Below are 16002 nucleotides of genomic sequence, written 5' to 3' on the forward strand. Positions count from 1 at the left end.
TTTTGCAAGTGCAATTTGTGAAGATAATTCTAAACTATAAACAAGTGAAAGGTGAATTTTTTTATAATTTTGGCTTATGCCTCTCACATCTTCCTCATAATTGTCTTAAGAAGTGTTAAAAGTAGGGCTTTTTTCATGTTGGCATTATGTTAAATTTTAAATTTTAAATTTGAATATATATATGTAAAAAGTATCTAGCAGTAGTGAAGAGTTGGCAGCTTTTATTGTCTGAATGCTTTATAGGGTAGTAAGAAATTTTAAAATTTTAATAAAAGGGGTTTTAAAGAATGCTGTTAGTGCAACTTTGTACTCTTATTGTAGATCTAATAATAACACTAGTCCCACATTATTCACTCAAGTTATTCATGTACGTTTTTAATGCTTACAAGGCTGATGTTTGGGTTGTACCAGAAAAGATGGAAATAGAGGATACCTTGTGTTTAGGATGACAAGTTTGCAAATGCTGTTCAGAGGGTTACTTTATAATTATTTTAATTTTGATGGCTTTAAGTGTATGCCATAAAATTTCATTAAATTGTTTTGCAATTCTTAAACCAAAAATCAGGATTTCTGCCTCAGAGAGGCTGCTGTGACTGCTGCCAGGCTGCTTTCACTACCTCACTTAGATCTGATAACCCTGCAATATACTGCAGCCCAGCAGAAGTGCCTTCATATTTGTCTATTTTTACTCAGTCAATTTCAGAACAAATCAGTATTTTAACAGTGTCTGTTGTCTACTACCAGGCACTGTAGAATGTGCATGCACGTACTGTGTAGCTCTTACGTGTTCCTTCAGGCTTTATTTCCGCTGTATGCATACAGTAACCACTTTTCATCATGCATGTCTTTGTCAATCAACTAACCTTTTTTCCCTTTCCAATGAAGGCTATGTACATGCCAATTTTTAAATTTTTGACATTTTTAGATATCTCTGCATGAGGAGAAATCGTCACTAACTTTTGAAAGGGGAATTTTTCCCTACCCCCCACTCTCTTGAAAACTAAAATACAGTTGCATAGACTGAGGCTTCCAAGAATGAACTTTTTAGGCAGAAATTAATCACAGAACATTATAGTCTAAATTGTTCAGATAAAAGCATGTAAAGCAAAGTATCAATATAGGAAAATATTTTGCAGCTTTAAAAATGGCAAAGGCTGCTCAATGTTCATAGTAATTTAAATTGTACAATGAGAAGTTGTTTTGCACAGACTTGATTGTTAACATGCATGAATTTTGGAAGGTTAAGATGCTAAGTGGTTTTGTCAAAAAATAGATTTTGTCCAGGTAATGTAATTGATGAAAGTTTTACTCTATACAGTTTGAAATGCTCACTGGTACTCTACCTTTCCAAGGGAAAGACAGAAAAGAAACCATGACTATGATTCTCAAGTGAGTACACTCTTATTTATATATCTCATCAGGTATTCTACAGGGATGCCCTCCGGGCTGCAATATCTAATTTCTACTCTTCCCTCATTTCCAAAGGTACTGGTAAATCCTCACTCCCTATTCCATACTATTAATTCTCTTTGCCACCTATCTAATTTGCCTTTCTATTCCTCCCCCATACCAGGTACAAAGAATTTCATAGCAGCTCTTTAATATGTAATAATAACTTCTCCAACCACATGATCTTTCCCATCTTATTTCCATAGTATTTTTTAACTTTTGTATCCTTTTTGATAACCTGTGCATTTTTTTCCTTGGGTTTTTTTTTTGTTGTAGGTTTTCCTTTTTTTCTTTTTTTAAAGAAAGCATTTACTCTCCTTAACCTTCTCTATCTTACTAGCTCCTCACCCTACTACTTTATATTACTGATGCTGCCAACAACTTGCTTCCCTGATAATTCCCCTATTTGCTAAAGTGCATCCTCCCTTATGTACTCTCCTATGACTTGCCCAAGCTCCAATTTTCCCCTTTGCTATTTCCAGTATAGATTTTGCATTAGCTATATTGTGTAAATTGCTTTCCTTCATGCAGTTAACGTTCTTGTTTTTGCTAATGAAGGCCTGCTTTTTTTTTTTTCCTTGCTGATCCCCTACATATTCTCTGAACTAATACAACCTATGACATAATTGTCCCACTTTGGGGACTGTAGCTAGCGCTGTGCAAACAACTCTGTTTCCTCATATCATAGTGTTACTTCTCTGTTTCCATCCATTTTTTACTAATACTTTTTTTTCCCCCCCCCATGGAACCTCCTAAGACTATTTTAGTTTTTTCATTTGTTTTCTGCTTCACTGTTTATCATTGTTCTTAGTCCCGTTACTACTTGTCTACCCATATATCAAAGCCAGCATTTCTTTTGCATCAACAGCCTGTTTTGAAAAGTAAATATATGAAACTCTTTCATATTTTTTCTAAGAATTAGAGTGTGAAAACTGCTAGAAAAACTCATTTTCTTTGCTTTTGCTTTCATAATGCATACATGTTATTTTATTCTTTGCCCTCATTTTTCTTCCTCATCTTACATTTGCAAATTTAGTGATGCTAGTTTCTTCTGCCTCAATACCATGCCAGTTCAAATCTTCATGTTGTGATTATTGAATGTCTTTAACTAAAAGGTTCTATCTATTCACAGCAAGCCTAAACTCCTTCTGACCACCTCCTATTTACAAGAAGCTAGTCTGAGATAGTTCTACTGCACTCTCACTTGTTTCAGGAGCCATACGTTTTTTTCTATCCATGTCTCACAAGTCACCTCTTTCTTTTCTCTCCTCTGTCTGCATGTGACTCCACTCTGTTCCTCAACAGTCTGTCCACTGTTTCTACAAAAATCTTCTGTATTCAGCTGCCATGTAGAATATCCTTGCATCTCCCCAGTTAATTGACATTCACAGTTACTTTCAGAGTTCATGTGAGCATGTATATCTCATTCCCTTCCCAACCTCTTTCTTATCTTCTAGTCTTTGTAATTGTTATTAGTTTCAGAGCTGCACAAAAAATGTGGTATGAAGTAAAATTTTACCCCTGTTTTAATGTTCTGTACACTTATGATTATTACATACATAGAGATCTGTTTTGCTGTTGGTAATATGAACAGCTGAAAACCAGAAGATATTCTAAAGTATTTTCTGATAAATTCACATTTTTTGTCTGGCCCCATAAGAATGGCAGTATGTTTTCTTCTTATTTTCTGTATACTAGTAAATGTTTACAATGGACAGATGTGCACACAAATTCATATTTTCAGTTTATCATTTAAAATATATTGCTTTTCTTACCTTCTGTTCATGAAAATACACAGAAAATGTATTCTTCTTACAACACGTGTTTCTGGGCTCTTTATTTCTCACAACATTACCAAGACAAGTTTTTGTTTATTCTTGTGTGTTTTACCTACTGAGAAGCTCTGCAATTTGAAGAAATCATAGTTTGCAGCAATAAAGTTAACTTATTAAAGCATCCTTTCTCCTTTACTAAAGAGGTATGCCTTCGTATAAAGTTTTGTCTTTGTCCATCAGAAATGTCAGAAAAAAACTGCTGTCACTCATGTAACCTAGGAACTCTGAGGACCCAGTGATCACCTTTTCCTTCTGCTGTGTCACATGGCCAGTAAAGGATTTTGTGAAAGGAGAACCTTCATGATGGAAAGGGAGAAATGACAATCTTAATCTCTGCGATTTGCCCAATGGCCTCCAATTCACTCCACTGTGGACTGCAGTACATACCAGTCCACTGGAATTTCTTCTACATATTCAGTTTCTACATATTCAGTGAATTAATATGTTTTCATATTCAGTGAATTTTACATATTCATTTTCTTCTACATATTCAGTGATTCATTGAGTCACTTCTCAGTAAGATTAATTGCAGTTATGTTTTTGGCCTAGTTTTAGATTTTTCTAAGCAGTTGGCTTCTCATGCTGAACCTTCAGGGCTGCATCCTATTGTTGGAGCTGCTTTGGATTATAATAGGACAAAGATTTTCACCCACTCCAGCACAGTCCTATCATATTTAGTTGTCTGTTCTCTGTCCTTCAGTAACATCATAAATGATACCATTGTGCTTCTGCAGACAATGTGTTCCTTGCTTCCTTCTTACAGTGTAGCTCTGTGATACTTTGCTGTGAGCAGAAATGATAGCAAGTGAACATGCAATGAAATCACTGCATATAAAGTGTATGAGTAAGAACTCAGCTGCTAGTGATGCACAGCAAGCAAGGAAGCATTGGATGGCCCACTGCCCTTTCCTCCACTCCATTGGTGGTCTTGATCTGTCTGTAGTATGTTACTGAAGAGCCCAAAGAAGGCAAAGTTTTTCAGACTCTCCACCCCCAGCTTCTTTAATGCTGAAAGGAATGGAAGATGTAATAAATTATAGTTTTAAAGTAATAAATAGTGAATCAATGACAATGTATGTGCACTCAGTGAAGTCACATGTAGGTGGACATTACAAATAGCTGGAACACAAGGTAAAACATGTTTTCTGGTTGAAATACCAGAAAGCATAAGAAAGCTTATGCCATGGATTGTTATGAAAATATACAAGCTACACATTGAATGGGAGATGGAACGGAGGGAATTGTATCCATCCTTACCATGAGCATGGTTCTAAGAAAAAATAAGACCTGGTAATGGTGAGACTATGGAGGTTCAACGTTAAACAGAGAGGAGAAAAATTGGCAAGGATTCCAAAACAAAATTAAATGACAGATCTACAAAAACTTAAATCTAAAAATTCAAGACTAGTAAGTTGGAAAGTAATATTTGAAATGGATTGGGGGAGCAAAAAGAAAGAAAGAAGGGAGCGGTCTTTTTTCTTTTTTTTTCTTTTTGCCTACTAATCTTGTAAGATCTGTCCTATCTTAATTCAATTTCTATCTTCTAGCTTAGCTTTCCTGTTTTTCTTGGGTGTTCTTGGTGTGTCATACTGTGATAGTTTTCTTACCCCTTCTAACATGTCTTTTATCTTGCTGTCGGAATGGATTTGCTTGTTTGGTGTCATTTGGTAATAAATGGACTTAAAAGTAGATCAAAGCATATTACAGAAACTTGCAAGTTTGTAAACTGTTATCCTGTAATTATTCTTTTCTACGTTTTTACCACCTCTTTCTCTACTTAAGTTCTTGAGTCATTACTGTAAATATTATACTAATCAAAACAGGGGAAAAAAAAAGAAATTACATGTTTACATGACTGACAGCACTTTTGCTCTGTTTCTGATGTCTGAAGGCAATTTCTCAGTGATGCTATTTTGTTTGATATGGATTTGTTGAATGACAAAGGACAGGGGGGATGCAAAGTTAATTCTTACCTAAATATGTTTGTATGCTATTAACTATCTTTGTTCTATAGGGCCAAACTTGGAATGCCCCAGTTCTTGAGTCCTGAAGCACAGAGTCTTCTGCGAATGCTCTTCAAAAGAAACCCAGCAAACAGATTAGGTAAAGTGTTTAGCAGACTATTTAAAACGTAATTATAATATTGATAACATAAATGATCATTAAACTGACTAAATAAATTTACAGTTGCTTGCGTAAAACAGGCTTTGAAGTAAGAACATAGTTTGCCTGTTTAATCTTATAATGAACAAAATATAATTTCTGCTATTTATACATCTAAAAAAAGATAAGAAATATAATTTTGCTAGTCATACTTTTGACCAAGAAGAAAATAATTCACAGACATTTTTCTTCCTTATAAAAGGAGCAGGTCCAGATGGAGTTGAAGAAATTAAGAGGCATGTATTCTTTTCCAAAATAGATTGGAATGTGAGTTTCTAATTCAAAATTTAATTCACTACATTTCTTAGTTAAGTGTTTGGTGGTGTCATATAACTTTTTAATTCATTCTGGCCTGTGCCTTCTCTTCAGAAATTGTACAGGAGAGAAATTCATCCCCCTTTTAAACCTGCAACTGGCAGACCCGAAGACACGTTTTATTTTGACCCTGAGTTTACAGCAAAAACTCCAAAAGGTAAAAAGAGAAGAATTAAACAATTTACATATTAAAAAACTAGAAACACTGTTCCTGTTCAGCTTATGTAAAGTGTCTTGTTCTTCCAGATGTTGCTGGGCTAAGTAAATGCTCACAGACAAGTATTCCATTGTTCATAAAAGTTTTTGTGGTCTTTGATATAAATATATCATGAGGGACAACTCAGTTGTCCTATGCTAGAAATAAAGTAATCCTCAGCAACAGAACATATACATAAATTTAATTTTACTTACCAAGATAATCTCATTTTTTTAAATTGAAAAATATTATTCGTGTCTTTAAAGGCTATGTTCTGTGGCTTCATTTAATTCATGATGGTGATTCTGCATAATATTTATATGTAGAAGCTTAGTCATTTCAGGCTTTGGGTGGCAAAGTTGCTGTTTCAAGGCAATGTATCTCTGCATAGTTTTGCTGATCAATTCAAAATATGATAGAAATTTTTGTCTTTACATATTTTCAGTGTTACCAAAATTTGAGTACTTCTCATCCATAAATGTAACATGGATATGCTGCTATATGTAAAAAGTATTGTCTGACATTAATATGATCTGTGTAGTCATTGTTTATCAGTTGTGTGGTCATCTAGATGGTATATGCAAAACAATTCAGTAACTATTTCTGTTTTGATCCTCAGAAACACTTTCTGCAAATTCCAGCTCCTCTGTACTTTATATAATAAAGCTGTAGTTTGCTCTTCAGAGTAGACATAATCTCATCTATACATTTTAAAAACTGCTTGTAAGTAGATGATGTGTTTTTCAGATTCGCCTGGTATCCCACCTAGTGCTAATGCACATCAACTTTTTCGGGGATTTAGTTTTGTAGCTATTGCATCAGATGATGAAAGCCAAGCAATGCAGACAGTTGGAGTGCATTCAATTGTCCAGGTGAGTACCTCTGCTTTAAAAAAAGAAAAGTCAGTAAAGCAGTATTGCTGTCTCTTGGTGGAGGGATGTTTCCTTCATCACAGAAGGAAGTATCATGATAAAGTCATTATTAGCTTTATACAAGAAAAGTAAAAATTTGATTATTTTATCCATAGAAAACCTCTGAAGCTGCAGGACCGGTGTAATTACTGAGCAGCCACGGGTATGAATAGGCTTCAACCCTTAAATGAAAACATCCTACCGTCTGTACTGTATTAACTCTTTATTATCAAGCCATAATTACAGGGTGGAGGGGAGTAACAGACATCTCCATCTTTTTTCCCCTATGCATGAAAATATCAGTTGAATCCTGCAGTGCAGTAGGAGGCACTGGAGTGCATTTGTGAATTGTATGTGGATGTTTTGGGCTGCCGTACGTTTTGGAACCCATGACCCAGGACATAGTCTGTCCCTCCCAAGCCACTTTAAGTTAATGTGCTAATCTGTGATATTTTGTAATTAACTTCAGTGTATCCTACAAGTCAATGTTACAGTACGCAGACAAGCTTTGCTTCCTAGCAGTATTAGAATGACTCCAATATGGTCTCTCATATTAATAATTGTGAGTTTGTCACATTGAGTAGCCTAATACAGTTGCTATATTCTATTACTGCCATAGCTGCTTATTTTTGACAACAGACCTTTGGTTAGGTGCAGTTTTGTATGAGGCAAGAAAGGTGGACCTTATGCTAGAATGGGGAGAGGCATGCCTTGCCTCCTTACGAGGCTGAGGTTATTCTAAAAGCGTGCTTCAGCACTGGAGAGTTTATAACCAGTGGGAAAGGAGCAGATGCATGTCCAGGAAAGAAAACTGGAAGACCTCTGCAAAAATTGTATTTCTACCTCCTCTTTCTGCTTTTAATAATTCTAATTAGCAAGGAAAACTGAGTCATGAAAACCAACTGATGATTTAAATTGTGTTGAAAACTTACTGGTGTATAGGTAGGAATAAAAACGTATGCTGTATGATTGGGTTTGTTTATATTTTTCACTGCAAGGATATTTTGCAAATGTCTGAGAGAATTTTTCAGAAACAGTTTATTCAGAACATGAATAGTTCTTTTATTTCTTTAATCCTCTAATGTCTAGAATAGTCATGACATGCTTGTTTGTACACATTACCTGTTTCATGTGTAATAAGCCATTACATTTCAAGGGGGTTTGGATCTTTTTTTATTCTGAAGAAGCTGTCTGATTTTGATACATGGATCAGAATGATTCCTGGACCTGAAGCCTTGCTAAAATTTTCTGCAAGCTTTTCTATGCTCTTTTCCCACATAGTTTGGTAGATGAAATTCTTTCTCTTTGTATATAGTTTCCTTCTCTTGTAAAGGTCTTTTTCTCTGCTGCCTTTCCTCTGTGCCCCTCAACCACTTCCTCACTCCTATTTCCTCTTTTCAGTGCTGCAGGATACCCAGATGGTTTCCTGCAAATGCTTTGCATCCTTTGCACAAACTCTTTACACTAGAACACCATTTCCTTCCCTTACAAGAGTGAACACTTGTCCTTCTTTCAGCTTTTTATTTCTGTGAAAGGATTTTTTGACTGCCATTTCATGCAATTTCTGGTTAATCTGATTCTATTCAGTATGTCTGAATTTTCCAGCTGGCATTCATCTGTTCAGATAATAGAAACAGTGAAGATTTTTTTTTAATGTTATTTTATAATTATTTTACCATGTAGTCTTATGATTTTATTTGTTTTGGAGATTCTCTCTTTAATAAATCAGTAACCAAAAGAGTCATGTTGTCAGTTTCTAAAATAGTGTGCATTATTTACAGTGTCTAATATATAATTTATCTCATACTAATATCAAACAGAAGGTAGTGGCTATTTAGACCACTTTGAGCTAGTACAGCCATCAGTTTAAAATTTGAAGCAAATCTGTAGGAATTCAAAAATTTATTTTTAATATAAAGGTCAGTTATATATTTAGAATATTCATCAATTGATAATATTATTTTGGTAGCAGCTGCACAGGAACAGCATTCAGTTTACTGATGGATATGAAGTAAAGGAGGATATCGGAGTTGGTTCTTACTCTATCTGCAAGAGATGTATTCATAAAGCTTCAAACATGGAATATGCTGTAAAGGTAATTACTTTGTTATAAAACACACTTTTCGGGTTTTAGCATCATAGACATTGGACTTCATTAATTTATTTGCCATAAATAACAGCAAATTAGAATAATTAATATAAAAATATTTTTGATGAAAATATGAATTATACTAATCAACCAAATATAATACTTACTGGCAGATATTTATATGGAGTTGCTATGGGGTTTGTTATCCATATGCTGGTTTGGGTCATGAAAAACAATCTGCAGTCTCTGAAACACCTATGTAATTACAGTAGAACTGATGGGAGTTACATGACTGCTTCTAGAAGGAAACGTGCTGTGAAAAACTTACATGACTTTTCATCATTTTTTAAAAAATGTGATTGATTACTTTTATTTAAACATAGTTATAGATGAGGTTTTTGCTTCTAAAGCAGATTTATAAATTGTCAGATAGCTAAGAGTTCATAACAGTGCTTAAGTCTGGTATGCCTTCCAGAATAAACTTAAAAGTCTTTGTCTTTGCTAGTTTTTAACAAGGTTTCTAAAGTTTTTATGTTATTCTACTGGGTTTTCTGGCGCTTCTTTGAAGGCATTTAAATTCTTAGTTGAAATCAGAGAGTTCCCAGAAGTGGAATGATAGGTTGATTTTTATTTTTTTTTATCTTTATCTTTCCATATAAAACTTTGGGGCTGAATGGTTACCATGAAAGCAGGAGTATGGATTAACAGGCTGTAAAGGGGTGGTGGAGGGAAGAGAAATTTAAATCCTGTACTATGAAGTGGCTCTTTTTTTTAATTGCTGAACAGTTGACTACTGAATTTATATTTGCAATTTACATAGTACGTTTTACTGTATCCCTTGTACGTAGACTGGTCACTGAAAACCCTCCAAGTTCAGTTTGGTAGTTGCATACTTGTCTTTTATTCTGATTCTGGCCAGGAACGGATTTGACTTCTGTGCTTGCAATTTGAAGTAATTCTTGAAACTGGAAGAAAGTACTGGCATTGCTGTTAATTCTCTAAGCAGTAACATTTATTGTGAAGATTGTCTTACTTTTCTGTTGCCTCTGTTGTGGCTTTTTTTTCCCCGCAAGGAATCATCAAAAAATAATAAGGTGATCAGTGTCCAATGTGTTAGGATGGTGCTGGTAGCAGTAAAAGGGCTTACGGATGTCAGGATGAAGAAGGGGTAGGACAGATATAGAGAAGACATTAGATGAAATTCTACAGTTCAGAGGGAGAGGAAAAAAGGGAGAAGAATAAGAATACTTTAAGTAGGGCAAAATAATATTTTTCTTGTTTGCACAGGAAGAACTTCAGAGCCTGATAGCAAGTCTCCAGAGATTCAAATGAACTTCCATAACAGAATGGTTGCCTGAATTAACTCTGAGAAATTTTTCCATTTTCTTATTTTTGATTCCCTTACTCTACTGCTTTTTCTTTTGCTGCACTAAACATTTGTTTGAGATTAGCTTTGTGAAAACCAGTTTATTACTATCATCAAAACAGCATCTCATGTCAAATTAAAAACTTCCTATTTTATTAAATGATGGCTGACTGAAGTCTTATCTACTGAACAGCCTTGCATTATTTATTAAAGCCTGAAGGATCAGATCATTTATCCTCCAAAACGGTTTTCAACTGAAAGATTTTTCCATGTTTTTCCAATGTTTTTTGCTTTTCCTTGCTGTTCCAATTTAAAAAACTTTTAGTTATAATCCATGCTCTTTACCAACAATGTGTTGCTTATCTTCTTATGCTAGTAAGCACACGAAAGTATTACACAATATAATAGTCACAAAAAGAATTATGCCTATAAATCTATTTGCTCTTACAGATTATTGACAAGAGTAAAAGAGATCCAACAGAGGAGATTGAAATCCTACTGCGGTATGGACAGCATCCAAATATAATTACCCTAAAAGATGTAAGTAGTGTGTTAAGGACATCCTTCAGTGTATTATAATTGCATATCACTTTCTAATTTAAGACATGACATACTACATGTTTTAGATGTATATTCATGTTTTTCAGTATTTAAAAGTAAAGCAACATTCTAATGCAATTAATTCAACAACATCCAATTTTTTTACTGAGATGTCTCATTGTTCTCTTTTAAAGATGCTCATGTTTTGGTACAACATAATCCTAAACAGTCAAGTAATTTATCCTTCATAAATCCTAGCGCAGGAATAATTAATTCAACATCAGCTCTATTTTTAAAGGAATAAATTTTTTTTTTATTACCTTGTTAACTTAGAATCTACTTTTGTTTACATTAGTCAAGAGCAATTTTAAAGTACATTATGTAACTGAGGACTCACTGTGTTAACACAATACCCACAGTAATTTTCATGGACAGTAACGAGTGTTACTCAGTGGTGCACAAAATCTCTTCATATCCACGGTCATCACTTTTACCTAGTATCTTTACCTGATCTTTGTATGGAAGATTATCTAGCTATTTTTCTCTTGTATGATTTTCTCTGAGCATGGAAACACTTTGACCATAAAAAGCAAAGAATAACATAAATTGGGAGGTATTTTCATAGTGAACAGTAGATTCTGATGATCTAACAGAAACAGAAAATTGTCTTAATTATGCTATTAAAGAGGATTAAAAATCAAAAAGGCATATACTTAATTACTTTCTTAGTCTGCAGGAAAGTACTCTGGTTGCCAAAACCAAACCTCAAGCAAAACAGCTAACCAGGAAGCTCAGCTCAGCTGAAGGGAAGTTCTTAAACATTCTGAAGTTATTAAAACAGTAGCTTGTAAATAATGTGGAGATGAATGCTAGAGAACTCTGCCTAAAGTTCTCCTGTAATGTGTCTTATCAATATCATGTAGTCTGGCCCTTTCTTGGGAGAACAAATTTTCATTCTTGCTCAGCCTTTTTATGTAATTTAATTCCAAAGGTGTTTGGATTAAAACAATGGATATTCAAAAGACCAAATTCTTTCTGCAATGCACAGTCCTCTGGGATTTTTCCTTCTGATTGTTATCAGTGGTCTTTTTCAGTTACACAGTATATAAACAAAAGAAGGAGTTATATTGTGCTAAATCAGATGTCCTTCTTATCCAATATCCTGCCTCTGACATTGGCCACTAGTGGATGCCTAGGAAACAGTGTAAGAATGGAGGAAGCACACAGCTTCCAACAAGCCATTACCTAGAAGCTTCCTGTGCTGGACCATTATATGTATTTTACCCTTTTTATCTATTAGTTACTGTTCTATAACAGAACTTTTGCCCTGTTTTGAGTTACTTAAAGCTTGCATGAGAATCTTTTCCAGAAGCATTTTAGAAACCTGGATACAGTATATCCAGTCTCCTTGTCCAAGTGCTTATTTATGAGTTCAAAAAAACACCTAATAAGTATGTGAAATCTTATTTTACTTTGCAAAAAACATGTTCTCTTTCTTCATTACATTATATTTTGTTCATGTGCCTGGATCTGTTTCTCATCATAGTTTCTTTCAGTTTGCCTGGTAGAGAAGACGTACTGACTGATCTTTGGCATGTACCAGGAGTTCATCTTAAAAACTAGCATCACATTTATGATCTCAGCACAATACTGTGCACCTAACTGTGCAGAAAACTTCGACAGCATTTAGTGCAAACAACTAAATTGATAATACCATTAGAAAAATCAGGGTGAGGGGAATGATTTGTTTGAGGTGGGGGTTTTTTTGGCAGGCAGACAGGACCAGCAAGGGGGAGCAAATAAAATAGTAATCAAATGCACATTTTGCTTGAATGCCCCCTGCAGTACTGCGATGCATATGATCGGTCATGTCAAATGAAAAAAGCTTATTTTCTCACGTTATACCAGGATTACAGAGAACTTGCCTATTAAAAAAACCCTAAAATGCCAGTTTAGTATCTAGAATTAGATAATTCTGCTTTTTAACGCCATGTAATATTTAAAGTCTTAATACAAGCACATTCTGATGATGTCATTTACTTCATGGGGGAAAAATTGCTGTTAAATGAGAACATAAAAACCTGTCATGTCTTCCTCTCCTTAAGATTATAAGCTTGTAACGCCTGCAGAATTATTTCTTTAACACTCTTCCCCTTTTTTTTTTTTATTTGGTGAGAAAGACTATACTAAAAGGATTTATAAGAGCACAAAAATCTCTAAGCTTAGAACTTTTAGTAGTCTGTATTTCCCAGGTATCTTAAGACAAGGAAATCGGGTTGAATGCTTTTTTAAAATTTAACTACTATCTATTCATAAAATTATTTTACTACAACTTGGATAACTGTTTCTGCCTAAACACAAACTAATTTTTATTTCACATGTATTACTGAAGAGAACAATTCCAATGTCACCATAAACAATAGGTTGAAATAATAGGGAACAGAGTCAGCAAAAGGTTTTGCTAAAGCAGGAACCACTTTCTGAATTAAGTTAAAAGCCCAAGAAAGTGCAACTGAAATGAAATGCTTAAGTATGCTTGAGAATGTGTTTTGGTATAGTACAGTCTGTAGTGCCCCCTGGTGATAAAATAAGTAATTATCAATTATTGTTTCCATAAAAGATAAAAGCCATTGCAAAAATTAAGCTATTTTCCATAACTAGAAATAAGGACTAAAATATTATACATATTTTAATAATTTCAGACTTTGGTTTGGGCTTAATGTGCAGAGTAATGTGTAAGTTGTAGGCTTTTATTATAGCAGCTTTGCATGAATTAACTTCAGTCTTCATAGAGGTTATTTGAGTTCAACTTAGATTTATTTCAGTTGGAATGATCTCCGTTCATATTTGTAATTTGCAATAATTGCTTCTAGAATTAGCTCTGGTTTTGCCTTAATCAGACTAGTTTCCATTTATTACTACTTCTTAATTTCTCCCATGTCTCGTTTAATTTGTTTCAGTAAAACTATATGGGGACAACTACATATTATTAATCTTTTTTTGTCTTTAAACATTTACATGCTGGTATTTTTATCTTATTTCATTACTGTACTGCCTTTTTGTAGAAGGTTTTGTGTTCATTTCTGAAGATGAACAGTGGTTGATAGTATGTGGGGTGAGAAATATAGGAAAAATAATTGAAGAAAACAGCTTGTGGATGCACCTGCATTATCTCTATGCATTTCACAAGAAGATAGCAAAGAATAAATATTTTGAAATTTATATCTTCATGTACTCTTTGCAGGTGTATGATGATGGAAAATATGTATATGTAGTAACAGAACTTATGAAAGGAGGAGAACTGCTGGATAAAATCCTCAGGCAAAAATTTTTCTCAGAACGAGAAGCTAGTGCTGTTCTGTTCACAATAACAAAAACGGTTGAATATCTCCATGCACAAGGGGTAAGTTTTCATCTTGGACAAAATGCTTATAGATGTTAATATTCTTCCCTTTCAGAATTATAAACTCATATCTTGATGTGTTCTTCTGTATGGTAATTAAGTCATTTCTAGTAAATAATTACATTGCAGCAGGCATTTGTGTTGAAATGAAAACATTCCTCATGAGCTGTGTAGATGTCCAGATAATGGAGATGATGCAACTGTTTCTGCTGTCCTTCATGCAGTCTGTCAGCCATTCTGTGGAATATGCAGATAATGATTAATAGAGTGATATGAGCAGAAGTGGGGAAGAAACACTAGGACCAGTGCTGTTGCTTAGCCATGGGACCTAATGTTTAATCCCAACCCCATCCTGTGATAGAACCTGAAAATTTATTTTCTACCACCTGTCACACTTGCAGTTTCTTCCACTTCTTGGTTTTGAAGAGCGTGGCTTATACCTTTTAACTCCTGTGCCATAGGCTCAGGGAATTGCAGTGGACTGCTAGGAGAAAGCAAATTCATGCTTCAGGAAATTAATTTGGAGACAGCAGAAGTAGTTCAAAGATAGAGGAGGCCAGTGTGACAATAGCATGGCAAGAATGACAAGTTGTGTTGCATTTTTAAGTAAACAAGAAAAGGGGGATAGAGAAAAAGCAGAAAGCAAGGGTGCAAGGAAAAAGTCAAGCTGCTAACACCTAATATCGTTATCCAAAAAAATATGCTTTGGAACACATAGTACTCAAATTATTTTAAGAAACAAATAACAATTCAGCACACACTGTCATTTCTGGGAGCATTTATTTTAGAAAATTTATGCTCAAAGTTATCTGGTTTATCTTCTGTGATACATCACTTCCTTCAATCTCTTGCTCACATGTAGGTTTTCATTTCAGCCTGTGTGTACAGGACTAGAATCTTTGGCCAGCAGCATCCATGGGAATTATGAATAAACCTCGATACTTTCTGTTTGGAAATATGTAATAGAGTAACACAAATGATAACTTGGTTCCTTCTTACCATATGTGGCCAAAAAAGACCTAGTGTCCTTGCATCAAGGGATTTTAGGGGCTTTTGTTTGTTTCTTTGCTGTAGATCTCTGTAAATATTATAATAGCATTTTAATTTGCATTAGATCACATGCTCTTTGGAACTCTTACTTTTGGAAATTTTTTGGGTCATCATGTTAAGTACACCTCTGCGTAAAAGGTGGCCATATATGTAAATAGTGAGCAATTCAGTAGTCTAACTTTTATCTGGGAGAGTCCTCCCTGGCTTCAGTGGATTTTCCTTTTGTAGCTCTGGACACCAGAGGAGCTCATTTGAATATGGTATTAGGTAATACCTGGTTTGACAGACTCTGAATCTATGTGCAGTCTCCACAACCCTTCACAGAAGGAGTTTCCTCATGGACATTCATAGGATAACTTTTGAACTGAAAAATTAGCTAAGCAGGAATGCAGTCATTCTCCTCAGGGTAAGCAATACTTCCAACTCTCTCCCAATTCATTCTAAAAGTATTAGGGCCAGCATACAACAATTAAGGGTTGGCACAGCAGACATTGTAAAAAGGATAAACAAGAAGTATCATGTCATCTTGGAGCAGAATACTTCTGCATGCTGGTAGATGCTTGAGACTGCTAATCAAAACATGATGCTAAACAATAAAGAACTGAAATGTCCTGCATATTGGTTTGCTCTCTTCTTCTGCTCTACAGTAAAATGTTATTTCTGTGCAAAATACAGTATAATCTAA

The 16002-nt window shown here is 34.6% G+C and overlaps 1 protein-coding gene across 2 annotated transcripts in view; it reads left to right on the top strand.

Moving 5' to 3' along the window:
* RPS6KA3 (ribosomal protein S6 kinase A3) overlaps window positions 1–16002 on the top strand; it is a 79854-nt gene that overhangs the window by 52835 nt on the left and 11017 nt on the right. Inside the window, exons 10-17 of one of the 2 annotated variants that reach the window (XM_074906165.1) lie at window positions 1319–1389; window positions 5299–5387; window positions 5650–5714; window positions 5817–5919; window positions 6706–6830; window positions 8842–8964; window positions 10775–10864; window positions 14109–14267. In XM_074906165.1, coding sequence (XP_074762266.1) covers window positions 1319–1389; window positions 5299–5387; window positions 5650–5714; window positions 5817–5919; window positions 6706–6830; window positions 8842–8964; window positions 10775–10864; window positions 14109–14267 — 825 coding nt within the window. Of the gene's footprint in view, window positions 1–1318; window positions 1390–5298; window positions 5388–5649; window positions 5715–5816; window positions 5920–6705; window positions 6831–8838; window positions 8965–10774; window positions 10865–14108; window positions 14268–16002 lie in introns of both variants that reach the window. The other variant, XM_074906155.1, reaches the window with a different exon arrangement.

The sequence above is a fragment of the Athene noctua genome, chromosome 1, assembly GCF_965140245.1.
Source record: "Athene noctua chromosome 1, bAthNoc1.hap1.1, whole genome shotgun sequence".
In the NCBI taxonomy this organism is placed as follows: Eukaryota; Metazoa; Chordata; class Aves; order Strigiformes; family Strigidae; genus Athene; species Athene noctua.